Genomic DNA, 17098 nt, shown 5'->3' on the forward strand with positions numbered 1-17098 from the left:
TCTGAAGGAAATCAGCCCTGAGTGCTCACTGGAAGGACAGATCCTGAAGCTGAGGCTCCAATACTTTGGCCACCTCATGAGAAGAGAAGAATCTTTGGAAAAGACCTTGATGTTGGGAAAGATTGAGGGCACAAGGAGAAGGGAACAACAGAGGACGAGATGGTTGGACAGTGTTCTCGAAGCTACGAACATGAGTTTGACCAAACTGCGGGAGGCAGTGGAAGACAGGAGTGCCTGGCGTGCTCTGGTCCATGGGGTCACGAAGAGTCGGACACAACTAAACGACTAAACAACAACAAAAAATATAAGGGCTTGCATGCATGGCTCAGGGTCATCCTCCTCTCTCCTGCGTGTGGGGGAGCACCCTGTTGCAACAGTTAATAAAGATCAGGCTTACTACCAGTAGCTGCTTTGCTTCTCAGTATTCTCTGGTTGGCCTCTGTTATTTTCTCCTACCGTTAGAGAACCTACAAAAGGACTCTATATGGGCTCTTGGGTACCCCATAAGGGGAAAGGAGCACTTTTTTTTTTTACTTATATCAGGTGTGATACGATTTCTGTGAGCAGATGCTTAATTCCAGGTTTCCAGGTTAGAAGGTGGGTGTCCTAGTCCAGGAGCACATGGACCGTGCCAGATGTCTTTGGGGCAAGGCCCCATCTTTACTTGAACTTCTGAAATACTTTATTTTGACTTCATGTGGTTGTTTTGAGGAATGTCGTCTATTCTGGTCTTGCTTTCGGATGTGACCGTGGACACTGCAAAAAAGTTACACTTGCAACTGTTCACTTTGCAGCAGAAACCATCATTTCTTTTTATTCATTTAGTTTAAAGATGGTGGGATTACAGGTCATATTAAGGCGGGGGGGGGGGGAACCTGGGAGGTAAGGGAAGAGTGTCTCTGCTCAGCTACGAAGCTCAGTGGGTGACCTTGGGACAGTCAGTCATTGTGGGTGGATCCCAAACACAGGAAAGGAACACTATAAAGCAGGCATGTCCAACAGGTAGATCGTGATCTACCGGTAGATCACTGGACGTCTGTGGTAGATCACCAGTAGATCAGTGGCTCCCCCCAAAGAAGCTAAAAATCCTTGGCTCCCCTTAAAAAAGCTCAACATATTTGCCCTGCACACCTAAAATGACCTGAACCACGAAAACCACAGTTTTCCTTCCTAAAAAAAGAGCTCAACGTCGCTTTCCTCTTCCCTAAAGAAGTTCAATAACTTCTACGTGAACCCCCCCAAAACAGGGCTTTCCTTCCGAGAAAAAGCTCAACAATTTTGACCTGAACCCCCCCCCAAAGGGGGTAGATCACTGCCAATTTTTAACTCTGTGAGTAGATCGCAGTCTCTTGGAAGTTGGCCACCCCTGCTATAAAGAAAGAAAATAAAATAAAAAACTTGCTATGGGAAATGTAAACCATTCCTGCTCTCTGGCGCCATCTGGTGTTGCATGTTTAAAATGCACCCAATTCGTTGCTTCTTTACTAAAGTAGCTGAGAACTGTCTCTCAACCCAAACTACCTCAAAGAATTGTTTGTTACACAGATGTATCATAAAATATACCACGGTGGTTTACAGCAATATAATCCCAAACAATAACATAATAAAAAGTTTAAAATAAGCTAAAAACAAAAATAAATTAAAAAAAACCCAGCATCGATAGCCCCTTGTGAGGGGTGTACTCTTAATTATCTGTACAGGCACAGTGGAATAGAATTTTTTTCCGCAAGCATTAAAAGGTTGGCACAGCAATCACCCACTGAATCTCTAGTGGCAGGACTTTCCACAGGACACAGAAGACTAAAGTCAAGGCTTGAAATTAACATTGGTAAAAGGATACTTTAAAAATTCATTTCCAGACTGCCTGTCCCTGATTTTGAATTGGGGGGGGGCAAGAACAGACTCATGGAAATCCCTCTCTCAATATCAAAGGAATCTGGGACACAGCCAGGATATTCAAGGCTAGGGTATTCAGCTCTGGCTCTCCGCTGGGAGAAGCTTGCCTGCCCATTCTTCACAGCAACTCCCTTCCTTCTGCCCCAGTATTAGGGCAATGTCACAGTCACCTTTCCAGCTCAAAGGAGCCCACGTAACTCAACGTCCGTCGTCCTTCCCCCCTCACAGAATATCCCCACCTTAAAACCACAATTTAATAAAACATTAAGTATGAAATACTAAAAAATAGCACCTAAACTGGGGCAGAAAATGCCTGGGGGATTAAAACAGATGTCAACGGATAGCAGAAATCAGAGCGGATTGTGTGGGATAATGCTGCTTCACAACCACCACCCCTCTCACACCCCAGCCTCCAACTGCCTCTGCTGAAGAGGCCAGAAACCATATTGGCGCAGTCCTGGAAGATCTGCTCTCTGCCTTGCAGGCCTTTCCCACCTGGCCTGGACTGACTCCAGCCACAAAAGCTGAGGCTGCGGAACAAACTCTTGGGTTTGGGAGTTTTTGAGGGGGGTTCTTGCTGTTGATTTTGTGTATCTTTATTTTAGATCTTGTATAATTATTTTTTTATGACTACTTTTGTTATAGTTACAGGTAGGTAGCCGTGTTGGTCTGAGTCGCTTTAAAACTCTCGGACGATCACCTCTCACCCCCAGCATTCCAAATTCATTCTCCCCATCTCCCTACCTAACATTACCTTAAATCTACTATTATACTGTACTTGCCATTATTATATTAATTACATGTGTATACAACTTTAAATACAAACACCGTAACATCACAGGCAAACTGTAAGCAAATGCACACACATGCACACTTTCAGAGGGGCTCATTAGAGAGGCAGTGCGGTTTAGTGGTTAGGGTGTCAAGACTACGACCTGGGAGAAGTGGGTTCAAATCCCCACTTGGCAATGAAGCTCGCTGGGCGACCTTGGGGGCCAGTCACTGCTTCACAGCCTAACCTACTTCACAAGGTTATTGTCAGGATTAAAGGAGCTTGGGGGAGAACTGTGTAACACCACCTTGAGCTCCCTGGAGGAAAAGGTGGCATATAAATGCAGTCAATGAATTTCAATGAGGACTAATGTCAGGTTTTGCACTGTCATTCAGAATCTTGGTTCAATCTAAGCCATCTTCCATGGGTCAGACATGTGCAGATGAGAACTAGAGTTGGCTGAAGCAAATAAACTGTTCTTGCTGTTGCTCCCAACCACCTTTGAGTACAATGAACACAAAACTCTTTCTTCCTCGTGGATACAATTATTTGCTCCTTGCATCCTCTCGGAATGTACTTTGAATAATCAAAGGAGGACAGCAGCAAGGGAATCCTCGACTTACCCTTCTCACAGAGGGAAGCCTGAAACTCCTGGCCTTTCTGGAAGATGTCCTGTGTGTGTTCAGCAGAAACCAAGAAGAGCTCGATCTGGCACCACCACCATCCTGGACATGCCAAGGAAGACGGTTGCAGCCAGGAGCTCCACGAATTTGCTAGTTGGAGACTCTTGGAAGTACGTGAATTGTTTGTCAGCTTCTCCAAGGAAGAGCTCAGCATTGATGGCTCACTCACCAGCATTGCCAAATTGCTCTTGACGCTCTTGTATATAAGCTGGCAAAATGTGGGATTTGTAGCTGGTTGATTGACCGAACCCAAAGAGTGCCCACTAACGGTTCCTCGTCATCCTGGAAAAAAGGAATAACTGGGGTGCTATAGGGTTCTGTCCTGCACCTGTTTTTGTTCAACATCTTTATAAATGACTTGGACAAAGGAATTGAGAGGATGCTCGTTAAATTTACAAAGGACACCAAACCGGGGGTGCAGTGGGGTAGCTAATGCTGAAGAAGAGAGAATCAGGATTCAAGATGACCTTAACAGGTTGGGAAACTGGGCCAAAACTAACAAAACAAAGTTTCAATAAGGTCAAATATAAGGTTCTACACTTAGGCTGCACAAATATAAAATGGGTGACACCTGGATGGCTAATATTACATGTGAAAGGATCTAGTGATTCATAGAAGACCACAAGCTTAACATAAGTCCACAGTGTGATGCAGCAGTAAAAAAAAACAACCTCATGCTATTCTAGGCTGTTACCAACAAAAGTCTAGTGTCCCAATCGAGGGAAGTCGCAGTACCACTCTATTCTGGTTTTGTCAGACTACGCCTAGAGTCCTGTGTCCAGTTCTGGAAGCCACAATTTAAGAATACGTCAAGCTGAAATGTGTGCAGAGGAGGGTGACCAAGGTGATAACAGCTCTGGAAACCAAGCTTTATGAGGAACGGTTGAAGGAGCTGGGGACGTTAAGCCTGGAAAAGAGGAAACTGGGATGAGCTTTGGTAGACATCTTCAGGTATCTAAAGTACTGTCTCTTGGAAGACGAACCAAGCTTGATTTCTCCAGCTCTGGAGGGTAGGATCCATATCGGTGGATTCAAGTTACAAGAAAGGACATTGACACATAAATAAGAACTTTCTGATCGTAAGAGCTGTTCAACATTGGAATGGACTCTCTCAGAAGATGGTGGGCTCTCCTTCCTTGGGGGTTTTAAGCAGACCTGCAATGGATAGAATCATAGAATCATAGAGTTGGAAGAGACCACAAGGGCCATCCAGTCCAACCCCCGGATGCTTTAGTTGAGTTTTCTTTATTGCAGAGGGTTTTTTAATCTTTGCTGGAAGCTGCCCAGAGTGGCTAAGGAGACCCAGCCGGATGGGCAGGGTACAAATAATAAATTATTATTATTATTATTATTATTATTATTATTATTATTATTATTAGGCTGCATGACACCCAAGGTCCCTTTCAATTCTACAATAATATGATTCCATGATTCTCTCTGTTGTGCGTTCTTTGATGGGCTGTGAGATGGGACCTCTGACTAAAGCTCTTTCCACATTCCATGCACTGATATGGTTTTTCCCCTGTATGAATTCTTTGATGGGAAGTGAGACTTTCTTTCCGACCGAAGCTCTTTCCACATTGCAAGCACTGAAAAGGTTTTTCTCCGCTGTGAATTCTTTCATGTGAAGTTAGATGAGAGTTCCGGCTGAAGCTTTTTCCACATTGCAAACATTTAAATGGTTCCTCCCCTCTGTGAAATCTTTCATGCGAAGTGAGACTTTCCTTCCGACTGAAGCTCTTTCCACATTCCAAGCACTGATAGGGTGTCTCCCCTGTATGAATTCTTTGATGGGCTGTCAGATGGGTTCTCTGATTAAAGCTCTTTCCACATGCTAAGCACTGATAAGGTTTGTCCCCTGTATGAATTCTTTGATGGGAAGTAAGATTGGCCTTCTTGCTGAAGCTCTTTCCACATACCAGACACTGATAAGGTTTCTCCCCTGTATGAATTCTTTGATGGGAAGTGAGACTTTCCTTCCAAGTAAATCTCTTTCCACATTCCAAACACTGATACCGTTTATCACCACAGTGAATACTTTGATGTTGAACAAAGTAAGTGCTTGTACCAAAGCTCTTTCCACATTCCAAGCACTGATAGGGTTTTTCCCCTGTATGAATTCTTTGATGGAAATTAAAACTTTCCTTCTGGGTGAAGCCCTTTCCACATTCCAAGCACTGATAGGGTTTCTCACCTGTATGAATTCTTTGATGGACTGTAAGATTGGCCTTCTTACAGAAGCTCTTTCCACATTCCAAACACTGATATGGATTCTCCCCTGTATGAATTCTTTGATGTGATGTGAGACTTTCCTTCCAGGTGAAGCTCTTTCCACATTCCAAACACTGATATGGTTCCTCACCGCTGTGAATTCTTTGATGGATAGTGAGATGAGAGTTCCGAATAAAGCTTTTGCCACATTCCAGGCATTGATATGGTTTCTCCCCACGGTGAATACTCTGATGTCGACGGAAATTTGTGCTTGTATGAAAGCTCTTCCCACATTCAAGGCATTGATATGGATTCTCCCCAGTATGAGTTCTTTGATGGGAAGTGAGACTGAACTTCTGAATGTAGCTCTTTCCACATTCCAAGCACTTATATGGCTTCTCCCCAGTATGAATTCTTTGATGGGTTGTAAGACTTAACTTCTGAGCGAAGCTCTTTCCACATTCTGTGCATTGATATGGTTTCTCCCCACTGTGGGTTCTTTGATGGGCTGTGAGATGGTAGTTCCGACTGAAGCTCCTTCCACATTTCAAGCACTGATAAGGTTTCTCTCCAGTGTGCGTTCTTTGATGGGCTGTGAGGTGGGCCCTTTTACCGAAGCTCTTTCCACATTCCAGACATGGATAGAGTTTCTTCTCAATGGGATTTCTTTGATGAGAAGTATGGGAGCTGTAACTGAAGATTTCTTCACACTCCAAATAGTTATATGGTTTATCCACCATGTGTATTTTGTCATATTCTCCCTGGTTCTCAACTTCCCATTTATCGTCACCTGCAAGAACAAAGAAAAACGGATTAGAACCTCATGATGAAATGGAGCCCTAGATTACAGAAATCTGAGATTTGAAAAGCCTAGATCTTCTCCTAGATGGATTTGGTTTTGTCCATTCATGAAACCTGCTACATCTCCACTGTCAGTCTTCTCTTTGTTTATTTTTTCTGTCGTTTTTGGTTAACCAAACAAGTAAAACCTGACTTCCCTCACTACTCTGAATCTTACATTTTAAAAGGCCAGGTTAGTTCAGACCAGTCTGATCATTGCTTTAAAAGACATAAATGGAAGAAGACTATACACAGGCAAACAGCTGATAGCCCTCCGTTCCAGGTGAGCTGTGGGGCTATCAGAATCCCAGATGCTGTAGGTGGAGTTGTTGAGCTTGGAGGTTTCTCACATGTAGATACGTATTGAATTTCAAATCAGAGATCATGATCCAACACAGAGCCTTACTTAGAGAGGCCAAGATCCCACAATTCTCTTCCATGACTTCCTTATGCAGAGCTCGCTGGTCAGGATCCAGCAACGCCCACTCCTCATCTGTGAAACGAACAGCTACATCTTCAAAGCAAACTGAACCCTACAAGAAAAAGGAAAACATCACCTTCTTAAACAGCATAAACATCATCTACTACACATTGCTCTGTTGTTTTCTGCCTGCTAATTGCTGCATGGCCTTAATGGGATTGGTTTGCTGCATATTTTAAGCATGGATGCTTATTTTAACATCTTAATGGAGTTCTTTTACAGGGTATTTGAATGAAATGTGTTAATGTTGTTGTAAATGGGACCTCCACATTGTGTTATTCAAATCAAGTATTCTCTCCCTGTGCACGTTTGGGGGTGGGGATGAGGAGACTCTCCTGATGCCCCAAAGTCAAGGGGTGCATAGGGGCACAGGGGAGGAAATCTCTGATGTGCAACTAAGGGAGATGGTTAGGTGAATCCTGGCCACTGTTTTTTCCATGTTGTCAACTGCTCAGAAGCCTATTTTAGCATTCAACAATAAATATAGAAATAAAACTGTAACTAGTAATAAATTATACTGCTGACATTCAGACAGCTAATTAAGGTGAGGTGGCTGTTCATTATTCCCAGCACATAAACCATCTGGAATGGCATTCTAAGCCTTTGTTAAGGGCAGAAGCCAAGAGGAGGAGAGAGATTCATTCAGGCCCAGAGACAATCTGGCTGCCCTGTCTCTCATCCTCCTTCCCCCCAATGCTCCTTCTCCCCACCTCATCTGGTTCCACAGCCGCTACTTCTCCTCCACCAGCAAGAAAAGATGGATGAGGCCGTCTTGCCAGAATCACTCCGCCATCTGTGAGACAGAAAGGTGAATGAGAAGTCAGGAGCGCATGCTTCTGTCAGAGGTGAAGCTATGCATGTCGAACTAGAGATGGGCCACACCCATAATTATGAAGTGCTTTGAAAAGCTGGTACGAAATTATGTCATTGCCTGCCTACCAGAGGGATTGGACACATTCCAATTTGCCTACAAAACGAAAAGATCAACAGAGGATGCCGTGGCGATTGCCCTCCAAGCTGTTCTTGCACATTTGGAGCAGCGGGGGAGCTACGCCAGACTGCTTTTTGTAGATTTCAGCTCGGCATTCAATACCATTCTACCGCGACGTCTGATAACTATCACTCTGTGGGTGGATACTGGACTTTCTCTCAGATCGCTCCCAGAGGGTCCGGTTGGGCCCTTATATGTCAAACATGCTTAGGACTAACACAGGAACACCACAAGGATGCGTGCTTAGTCCGCTCCTTTATACTCTTTATACATAGGGTTGTCAAATTTGTCAAATTTGCAGATGACACAACCGTGATCGGGCTCATCTATGATAAGGAGGGTGAAACTGAGTATAGAGATGAGGTGGAGCGGCTGACAGAGTGGTGCAGAGTCAACAACTTGCTCATAAACACAAAGAAAACTAAGGAGCTTGTGGTGGACTTTAGGAGACAGAAGAACGAGGTCCAGCCACTCTTGATTGACGGAATTTGTGTGGAGAGGGTAACAACGTTTAGATTTCTAGGCATTGAGTTACAGGAGGATCTGTCCTGGAGTGTTAATACAAGGGGGCTTGTGAAGAAGGCGCAGCAGAGACTGTATTTTTTGAGAATTTTAAGGAAAAACCATCTTCCACAAAAGCTGCTGCTTGCCTTCTATCACTGTGCCATACAGAGCGTGCTCACGTACGGTTTATGTGTGTGGTACGGAAGCTGTACTTCCCAGGACAGAGCAGGGCTGTGTAGAATTATTAAAACAGCAGAGAGCATTATTGGCTGCTCACTCACCACCTTAGAACAAATTTACACCACCAGGTGCCATAGAAAAGCACTAGATATATCAAGAGATCCAACGCACCCTGGCCACCATTTCTTTCAGCTCCTGCCATCGGGACGGAGATATAGAACAATGCAGACAAGAACGAGCCGTCTCAGGAACAGTTTCTTCTCTAGAGCAATTTTGGCCTTAAATGGAAAGCCCGGACTTTGAAGTCATCTTATTTTACTTGTTATTTTGTAGTATAATTACTGTTTTTAATTAGCTTTTTGTAATTTTGGATTATGCGGAATGCTTTATCTGAGTGGATGTAGCAACCGAGTAATTTCGTTGTTCCCGCAAGGGGACAATGACAATAAAGATATCTTATCTTATATCTTATCTTATCTTAAAAAGCCTCACGTACCGAGGGCATTTGGACATTGGTAACCATTTCATATTTTAGTTATGTGAAAATTGAGGTTCCCTGCTTTGGGCTCTTGGATCCCACCAATGACCATCAGCTAATAATGCGGCAGACTCGCCCCACTAACTGCCCCCCATTAAATATAGCGGACCCACCACTTGGCAGTAAAATTACATGAATTTCTGCAGTTTACCACAGGCCATCTTGTGGGGATCCTATACGAGGGGAAACTTAGTGATTTAGAGTATTAGGAAAGAGCTGAAGAAAAAAAAGAGGTTTGTGAAACAATTTTTGGGTCAGGAGATGTGTCCTTTCAAATAAAAGTTATTGCTTAAACTAAATATAAAGATGTCACTGTAGTATATGACTGCTTTTCTTAAACTTCAGTTGCTAAAAGCTCACTTCTTGCACTTCAGTTGGAAGTTCAGGTTTCTGCCATAGGAGGTAAAAGAATTAACTCGGTTTCTGTCCATTTACTTAGTTATGACCAGGGTTACAATTAAATGCTTTTAATACAGCACACCTTCCTTCTCAGCCTAATGCTTTGGTTCCTGAGCGAGGAGCATTTTTTGTCTGCCCTCCTCTCTCTTAGCCATCCCACCCCTAAGGGATTTCCCACAGACCCAGGGGATCCCCTCAGCCCTTGTTATTTGTTTAGAGGTCCCCTTTTCCTAGCAGATCTCTCCCCTCCTGACTGGAAGGAGGAGACCCTGGTTTAGTCCTTCTTCCCACAGCTTCTCCCTCTCCTGCCTCCTCAGACTCAGCCCTCCAGATTAAATCCTGCCTCCATACTCTCCCCTGACCCTCCACTGGGTCGTCTTCCTATCTAAGCTGCTGCGAGGCTCCTTCTCCTCAGATCAGAGCCTCTCTGAATAATAATAATTACTATTATTATAAAATAATAAAATCCCCACCTCCCCTCTCAGATCAGACCCTGTCGAACTCTCTCCCTCAGAAAGGGCTCCTTGGATTTTCCCTCCAAAAGGGCTGGGAGCCAATCAGAGGGGGCGGGGAGGCTCCCCTTCTGGCGGAACCTCGGAGGCGCTGCACCACCCCTCCCCCCCTCTGCTCCCCTGTCCCTCACAGGCCATCAAGTGTGTTCTCCAAAAAGATTAAAAGGACTCACAGATTCGTTTCAAAACCCAAAGGGCTAAGTACAAAAGAAACTCCTTCCTCCTTACCCTGTGGCCTCTCTCTGGTGTCCATTGCAGGTCTCTCTGCCTCAGAGGAATCGGGGCCCATTTCTGCAAATGGATCCTTTCCCTGAAAGAACAACCAAGAGTCCAAAAAGAGAATAGGGAGCAGGATTAGAAAAAGGGTAAAGGTAAAGGGAGCCCTGACCATTAGGTCCAGTCGTGACCGACTCTGGGGTTGCGGCGCTCATCTCTCTCTACTGGCCAAGGGAGCCGGCGTATAGCTTCCAGGTCATGTGGCCAGCATGACAAAGCCGCTTCTAGCAAACCACAGCAGCACACGGAATAATAATAATAATAATTTATTATTATTATTATTATTATTATTATTATTATTATTATTTATACCCCGCCCATCTGGCTGGGTTTCCCCAGCCACTCTGGGCAGCTTCCAACCGAATATTAAAAACAGTACAGCATCAAACATTAAAAACTTCCCTAAACAGGGCCACCTTCAGCTGTCTTCTGAAAGTAGAATAGTTACTTATTGCCTTGACATCTGATGGGAGGGCGTTCCACAGGGCGGGTGCCACTACCGAGAAGGCCCTCTGTCTGGTTCCCTGTAACCTCACCTCTCGGTGCTGGATCTCAGTGTCCGAACTGAACGGTGGGGGTGGAGACGCTCCTTCAAGTATACAGACCAAGGCCGTTTAGGGCTTTAAAGGTCAGTACCAACACTTTGAATTGTGCTCAGAAACGTACTGGGAGCCAGTGTAGATCTCTCAGGACCGGTGTTATATGGTCCCGACGGCCACTCCCAGTCACTAGTCTAGCTGCCGCATTCTGGATTAATTGCAGTTTCCGGGTCACCTTCAAAGGTAGCCCCACATAGAGCACATTGCAGTAGTCCAAGAGGGAGATAACCAGAACATACACCACTCTGGCGAGACAGTCTGCAGGCAGGTAGGGTCTCAGCCTGCGTACCAGATGGAGCTGGTAGACAGCCCCCCTGGACATAGAATTAACCTGTGCCTCCATGGACAGCTGTGAGTCCAAAATGACTCCTAGGCTGCACACCTGGTCCTTCAGGGGCACAGTTACCCCATTCAAGACCAGGGAGCCCCTCACACCTGCCCACCCCGTCCCCCCCAAACAGTACTTCTGTCTTGTCGGGATTCAACCTCAATCCATTAGCCGCCATCCATCCTCCAACTGCCTCCAAGCACTCACACAGGACCTTCACCGCCTTCACTGGTTCTGATTTAAAAGAGAGGTAGAGCTGGGTATCATCCGCATACTGATGGACACCCAGCCCAAACCCCCTGATGATCTCTCCCAGCGGCTGCATATAGATATTAAAAAGCATGGGGGAGAGGACAGAACCCTGAGGCACCCCACAAGTGAGAGCCCAGGGGTCTGAACACTCATCCCCCCCCACCCCCACTCTCTGAACACGGCCCAGGAGGAAGGAGCGGAACCACTGTATGACAGTGCCCCCAGCTCCCAACCCCTCTAGACGGTCCAGAAGGATGTTAAGGTCAATGGTGTCAAAGGCCGCTGAGAGATCCAGCAGAACTAGGAAACAACTCTCACCTTTGTCCCTAGCTTGCCGTTTACCTTCCCACTGGAGCGGTACCTATTTATCTACTTGCACTTTGTTATATACCATATATGCCGGCGTATAAGACGACCCCCTAATTTTCAAGTTAAAATATAGAGTTTGGGATAGCCCTTTTTTGGCAGGGAGGGGAGGGGAGGGGAGGGGAGGCTTTCTTCTCCAGCACTCAAGTCTGCAGCCGGGGAAATGGTGGGTTGGTTGTTGTTTTTTAGTTATTGTCAGGGAGGTTGCTGGCTACCCTCGAGCAACGACACTCCCAACCATCTTGTCCTTAATACTTTTATTGTGAATATTATTTACAGTGCCAGAGCTTCATGAAAACATGTCTACTCAGTATGATCAGATTCTCCCAATGGCGCTTTTCGGCTCCTCCCCAGCAGAGTAGTTTGGGGACCCCAAATCTCCACCCCATGTGTTTGCAAGCCGCTGATCGCCTCAGTTCCAGGGTGAATTTGAAAGGGCGCCCCTCTGCTGTTTCCCCACTGGAACTCTCTGCTGGCCCCTCCCTCCTTGCTGGTATCACAGGCTGCAGGTAGTGCTCTTGGAGGCTGCCTGAGCCCTGGCCCCCTCCTCTCACTTCCTCCTTCCTGTCTCCTGCCCCTCCACTGCCGTCAGAGCCGTTCGAATAACTGGATTTGATGAGGGGTGGCTGTTCCCTGTAAGCCCACCCCCTTACAGTTATTGAGAGGGGGAAAGAAGCCATAGAGAGGAGAGTGAGAGCGAGAGCCGGAGAGATCCCTTCGCTATGTGCTGACAAAGAGAAAAGAGGCGGCAGCTTGACACCAATGAAATACAGTGGTACCTCGGTTTATGAACACAGCTGGTTCCGGAAGTCTGTTCATAAACTGAAGCGTCCATAAACTGAAGCGAACTTTCCTATTGAAAGTAATGGAAAGTGAATTAATCTGTTCCAGATGGGTCCGCGGCGTTCGTAAACCGAAAATTCATAAACCGAGGTGTTCGTAAACCGAGGTTCCACTGTACACAAAACTGTATCTCTGCACTGATCCGGGTCGCGAAGCCATGAGGGAGCCGTTCGCCCCGGCGGGGAGCAGCCCTCTCCCGAGTGTGCTTCTTTGCATTCATACAGTCGCTGCATATGGCGAGGATGCGGCCGCAGCCGTTTTTGAGCTCTCCCCACCGTATGCAGCGACCGCAGATTCTTGTACCCGGAGTATAAGACAGCCCCCCAACTTTTGAAAATATTTTCCTGGGTTCAAAAGCCATCTTATGCGCCTGAATATACGGTACTTGCTCTTTGACGTGTTTTCGAACTGCTAGGTTGGCAGGAGCTGGCACAGCCCATCGTGGGGATTCGAACCGCCAACCTTCTGATCAGCAAGCTCTAGGCTCAGTGGTTTAACTGTGCCACCCGTGTGGCAGAGACAAAAAATGACGCATCTCCCATATCATTCAGAGCCCCTGGAGAGTATCCAGAGAAAAGTCTCTCTCACCTGCTGCTCTGCCTGCTTCCTCTCCTCTGCCTGACTCAGGAGGAATCCTTCGGCCAGGGCCACCGCCTGGGAACTGGTCTCCACTCCACACTCCCTCATCCAGCTCTCCATCTCGGGTGGAAGGACAGCCAGGAACTACTCCAAGACCACCAGGTCCAGGGTCTGGGCTTTTGTGTGCCTTTCTGACTTCAGCCACCGACAGTCAAGGTGGTGGAGTCGGCTGCAAACTTCTCAGGGTCCTTTGGCCTCCTGGTAGCAGAACTGCCAGAACGCTGGCTCTGCAAATCCTACAAAGCAAATACACTGTCAGGAGGGGGAAATGTTCTCTGAGCAAGCGTGGATGCGTCCTGCTAGGAACCAAGCCTGGACTCCACCACATCAGATCCTGAGATTTCTTCAACACAAAAAGGAAGAAAAGACTCCAGCCGTCTTAAAATGTGAGTTTCCTAACCCTGGAGCTCTCCACGGTTGCTCCCTCCCCCACTTCAGGGCCCATTTCTTTCCTATTTTGACTCATTTTCTAGCACTTGGAACCTGCAAAGTTCTCACTTTGGGGGCGTCCCTTTTTCTTTCTCCTTATCCAACCCACCCCATGAGGGCCAAGTAGGTGAGGCCAAAGGACAGTGCTAGAAAGCAAGTAAAGAAGAGTTCTCCTTTCTGTGCTCGTAAGTTGTTTTAAACTCTTTTTAGTATTGTGCTTTAACGTGGTTGTCTGCCCAGGGTACTTGGGGTAAACAGCAGGTTAATAATAATACTAATAATAATGATAATGTTGCATAGCTTAACCCACACGCAGCCCTATATGCTTGGGGGGGGGATATTCCTGGATCCAAAATGGTCACTGAGTGCCCCTTTCCAGCTCTGGCTAGTTTGCAAGCCACTGTCTCCTTGGAGCAGAGATGACATGGCCAAGGTAATTCCTGCTGTGGATCAGATAGGATCATCGCAATGCCCTCTAAGTGGAACTGCTCTTGAAGACTATTCAAAATCTGGTCCAAATTGCAGAAGCTGGATTGTTGGCTGAGTTCCCTTTCTTTATGAAGGGCATTTCTTTCCCACTTTCTTCTCCAAGGAGTATCCATGGGTCTCCCCCTCCTCATTGAATCCCTCTCATTACAACCCCTGAGAACACATCTAATTCCTGTTTTAAAACAGCTGCATTGGTGGTCCATTCATTTCCAGGTCCAATTCAAAGTGCTTGCAGGAGGACTTCACTTAGGCCCCCAAATATGTGAAGAACCACCTTCTTTCCTACAGACCCTCTTGGCTGTGAAATTTGGCAGAGGGGGGCCCTCTTGGTAGCTTCACCCCCTTCAGAGTTTTGGGTGGGGGTGGCCCAAGAGAGGGCATCCTGGGGGCAGATCCCCCCTTGGGGAATTCCCTCCCTATAGAGGCACCGTCCCCTCTTTCCCAAGGCCTCTTGGGGAAAAACACAACGGAGACGTGCGTTTTCAGGACCCAGCCTATTCCTGTGATTGTTATTTGTTTTGACTTTTAAAAATATTTTTGAATGGTTGTAAGCTGCACTGGCTACTAAGTGGAACAGTGGTAACAATAGTAATAATAATAATAACAATAACAAACAACATCAGTAGTAATGATGCCTCCAGCGTGGAAAAAAAGATAAAGCCTACTAGATAAAAGTCATAGAAATGCAGCAGCAGTACGAAGAATAGGCAAAACAACATCCAGTACAAAGCATAAAGCTTCAAGCATGTGGGAAAATAGCCTCAAGTTACGTGGGGAGGCTGAAGAAACAGGCATGAAGCTTGTTGGAATTTGCAGAGTTTTGAGAAGTTGGCTCAATCTGGTTGATCTAAATTTAAATTGAAACATAAATCATTACCTTTGCTTTGAACCTCCCTCCCACGTTCATCAATAGACTAACACTTTATCATAGATTTGTAGAGTTGGGAGGGACCCTGAGGGTCATCCAGTCCAACCCCCTGCAATGCAGGAACCTCAACAAAAGCATCCATGACAGATGGCCATGCAACCTCTGCTTAGAAACCTCCAAGAAGGAGAGTCCACCACCTCCCAAGGGAGACAAGTCCACTGACAAACAGCCCTTTCCACCAGAAGATTATTCCTGGTGTTTAGTTTGGAATCTCTTTTAGCTTGAAGCCATTCATTCGGGTCCTGCCCTCTGGAGCAGAAAACAAGCTTGCTCCATCTTCCATGTGACAGCCCTTCAGATATTTGACAATGTCTACCATATCTCCTCTTTCTATTGTTTCTTTGATAACATAAGAAGAAAAATGACTATTACTCACATTTAACCTAAGCACAAACCCAAGGGCTCTTGACTAGGTGTTTGGCTGTTGTTGACTGTTATCTGTTAACTCTGTTTCCCCTTTGTTTCTGTTTAAACCAATTCACGAACCTACAGCTCATACACTGACCACTAATAATGTTGCAGATATCCCTGCAAATCTATTGTGCTATTTTTGTGATATACAAATGACATGAGAAGACTTGGCCTATTTATTTGCCACCTTTATTCCTTCTACAAATATTGTTTTTAAAACTCAATTAAAAGTTCTTCCAAAAAGAAAAGAAAAAGGCTACACACACACAAACACACCCTCATCTGCACTGCATCTGCAAAGCAGGATCAGACCACTTTGAAGAGTCCTGGCTTCCTCCAAAGAATCCCAGGAACTGTAGTTTGTTAAGGGTGCTGAGAGTTGCTAGGAGCCACCCCCTCGGAGTGAGGTGTCTGGACACCTGAGAGGTTGCATGTCTGAACAGGCACACATGTGTCATCCAAGAGTCTGGATAACACTCTTGTCTGATGAAGGGGTTGGGGGAGCAGCAGCTTTCTTTCAAACTGAAGAGCAACGGAGATTTCGCTTTCATCTGGAGGAACATCAGAACAGAAGATGAGACTTGCAGGATCAAGCCAAGGGGGCTCCAGTGAGTCCCCCCCCCCCATCTGTTCTCACAGTGGCCTCTTCTGGGAAGCCCACCAGACGGATCCGAGCCCAAGAGCATCTCTCTCCCTGCCTGTGGCTTTTCTAGCAACTGGGATTCAGAAGCATCGCTGCCTCCCCCTGTGGAGGGCAGAGCAGAGATATCCTGGCTCGGAGCCTCCCATCGCCATCGCCATCGCCATCCATGCATTCCTTAGTCATTTTCTGCATTTTCAGGTTGTGTTTATTGTTTGGGTATATTTTACATCTGAATGTTTCCGTCTGGCTGCAACCTCTATTAACAAACGTGACTGATTTATAAATCCGAAACGGGTTTACTTGCATGCACGTTTTGCTCTCCCCAAAGCGTCGAGACGCGCATCGATACAAAGGAGGAAGATAGTGGCAGACCTCCTGCGAACTCACCCCCCTCCCGAGAGGAAGGGGGAGAAGGCCCCTCTGCTCCCAAACTTGGGGGTCTCCCCAGCATGCATGAGCCGAACAGTCCTCCCTGCACCCCACCCTCCCCCGCAGCCCTGGGACTCCCCTTCGCCCAATGCACCCCGAGGGGGAAGAGACAGGAGACTCACCAGATCTCAGAAGAGGCGCCCCCCCCCCACCGCTTGCAGGAAGTGACTTGCGAGGGAGGGACCTGGCCCCACCCCCACCTTTCTTTCCTGCCCACTCTAGGAATCCAGCTCGGTTCCTTTTAACCCGTGCAAAGCCGAGGGCACAAAGACACTCTCCCCCGCCCCCGCGTTTTCTCCCCCTTCGGACAGAGGAGAGGTCCCGGAGGAGCCCCGGGCAGGGCACACACCCAGAAAGGTTTTGTTTTTATTTCTTGGCTGGTTCTGAGCTATTCCTTCCCTTGGCCAGAAGAGCAAATGCAGAAACCTCAACTAAAGCATCCCTGGAAGACGGACATCC

At 46.5% G+C, this 17098-nt stretch overlaps 1 protein-coding gene across 2 annotated transcripts; it reads right to left on the minus strand.

Annotated features, from left to right (window-relative positions):
- Positions 1 to 782: 782 nt before the first annotated feature.
- On the minus strand, positions 783 to 16826 carry LOC148684338 (uncharacterized). 2 transcript variants are annotated; one of them, XM_088654384.1, is made up of 6 exons: positions 16762 to 16826; positions 13260 to 13546; positions 10236 to 10317; positions 7594 to 7676; positions 6809 to 6935; positions 783 to 6352 (listed from the first exon to the last, which is right to left on the minus strand). In XM_088654384.1, the coding sequence occupies exons 2-6, from the start codon at positions 13368 to 13370 to the stop codon at positions 4761 to 4763; spliced, it is 1995 nt and encodes a 664-aa protein (XP_088510510.1). In that variant the 5' UTR covers positions 13371 to 13546; positions 16762 to 16826; the 3' UTR covers positions 783 to 4760. The 2 variants fall into 2 exon arrangements, with proteins under 2 accessions (XP_088510510.1, XP_088510509.1); XM_088654383.1 differs by lacking the exon at positions 16762 to 16826 and adding an exon at positions 15844 to 16685.
- Between the last annotated feature and the right edge of the window lie 272 nt (positions 16827 to 17098).

The sequence above is a fragment of the Zootoca vivipara genome, chromosome 11 (assembly GCF_965207765.1).
Source record: "Zootoca vivipara chromosome 11, rZooViv2.hap1.1, whole genome shotgun sequence".
NCBI classification, from domain to species: Eukaryota; Metazoa; Chordata; class Lepidosauria; order Squamata; family Lacertidae; genus Zootoca; species Zootoca vivipara.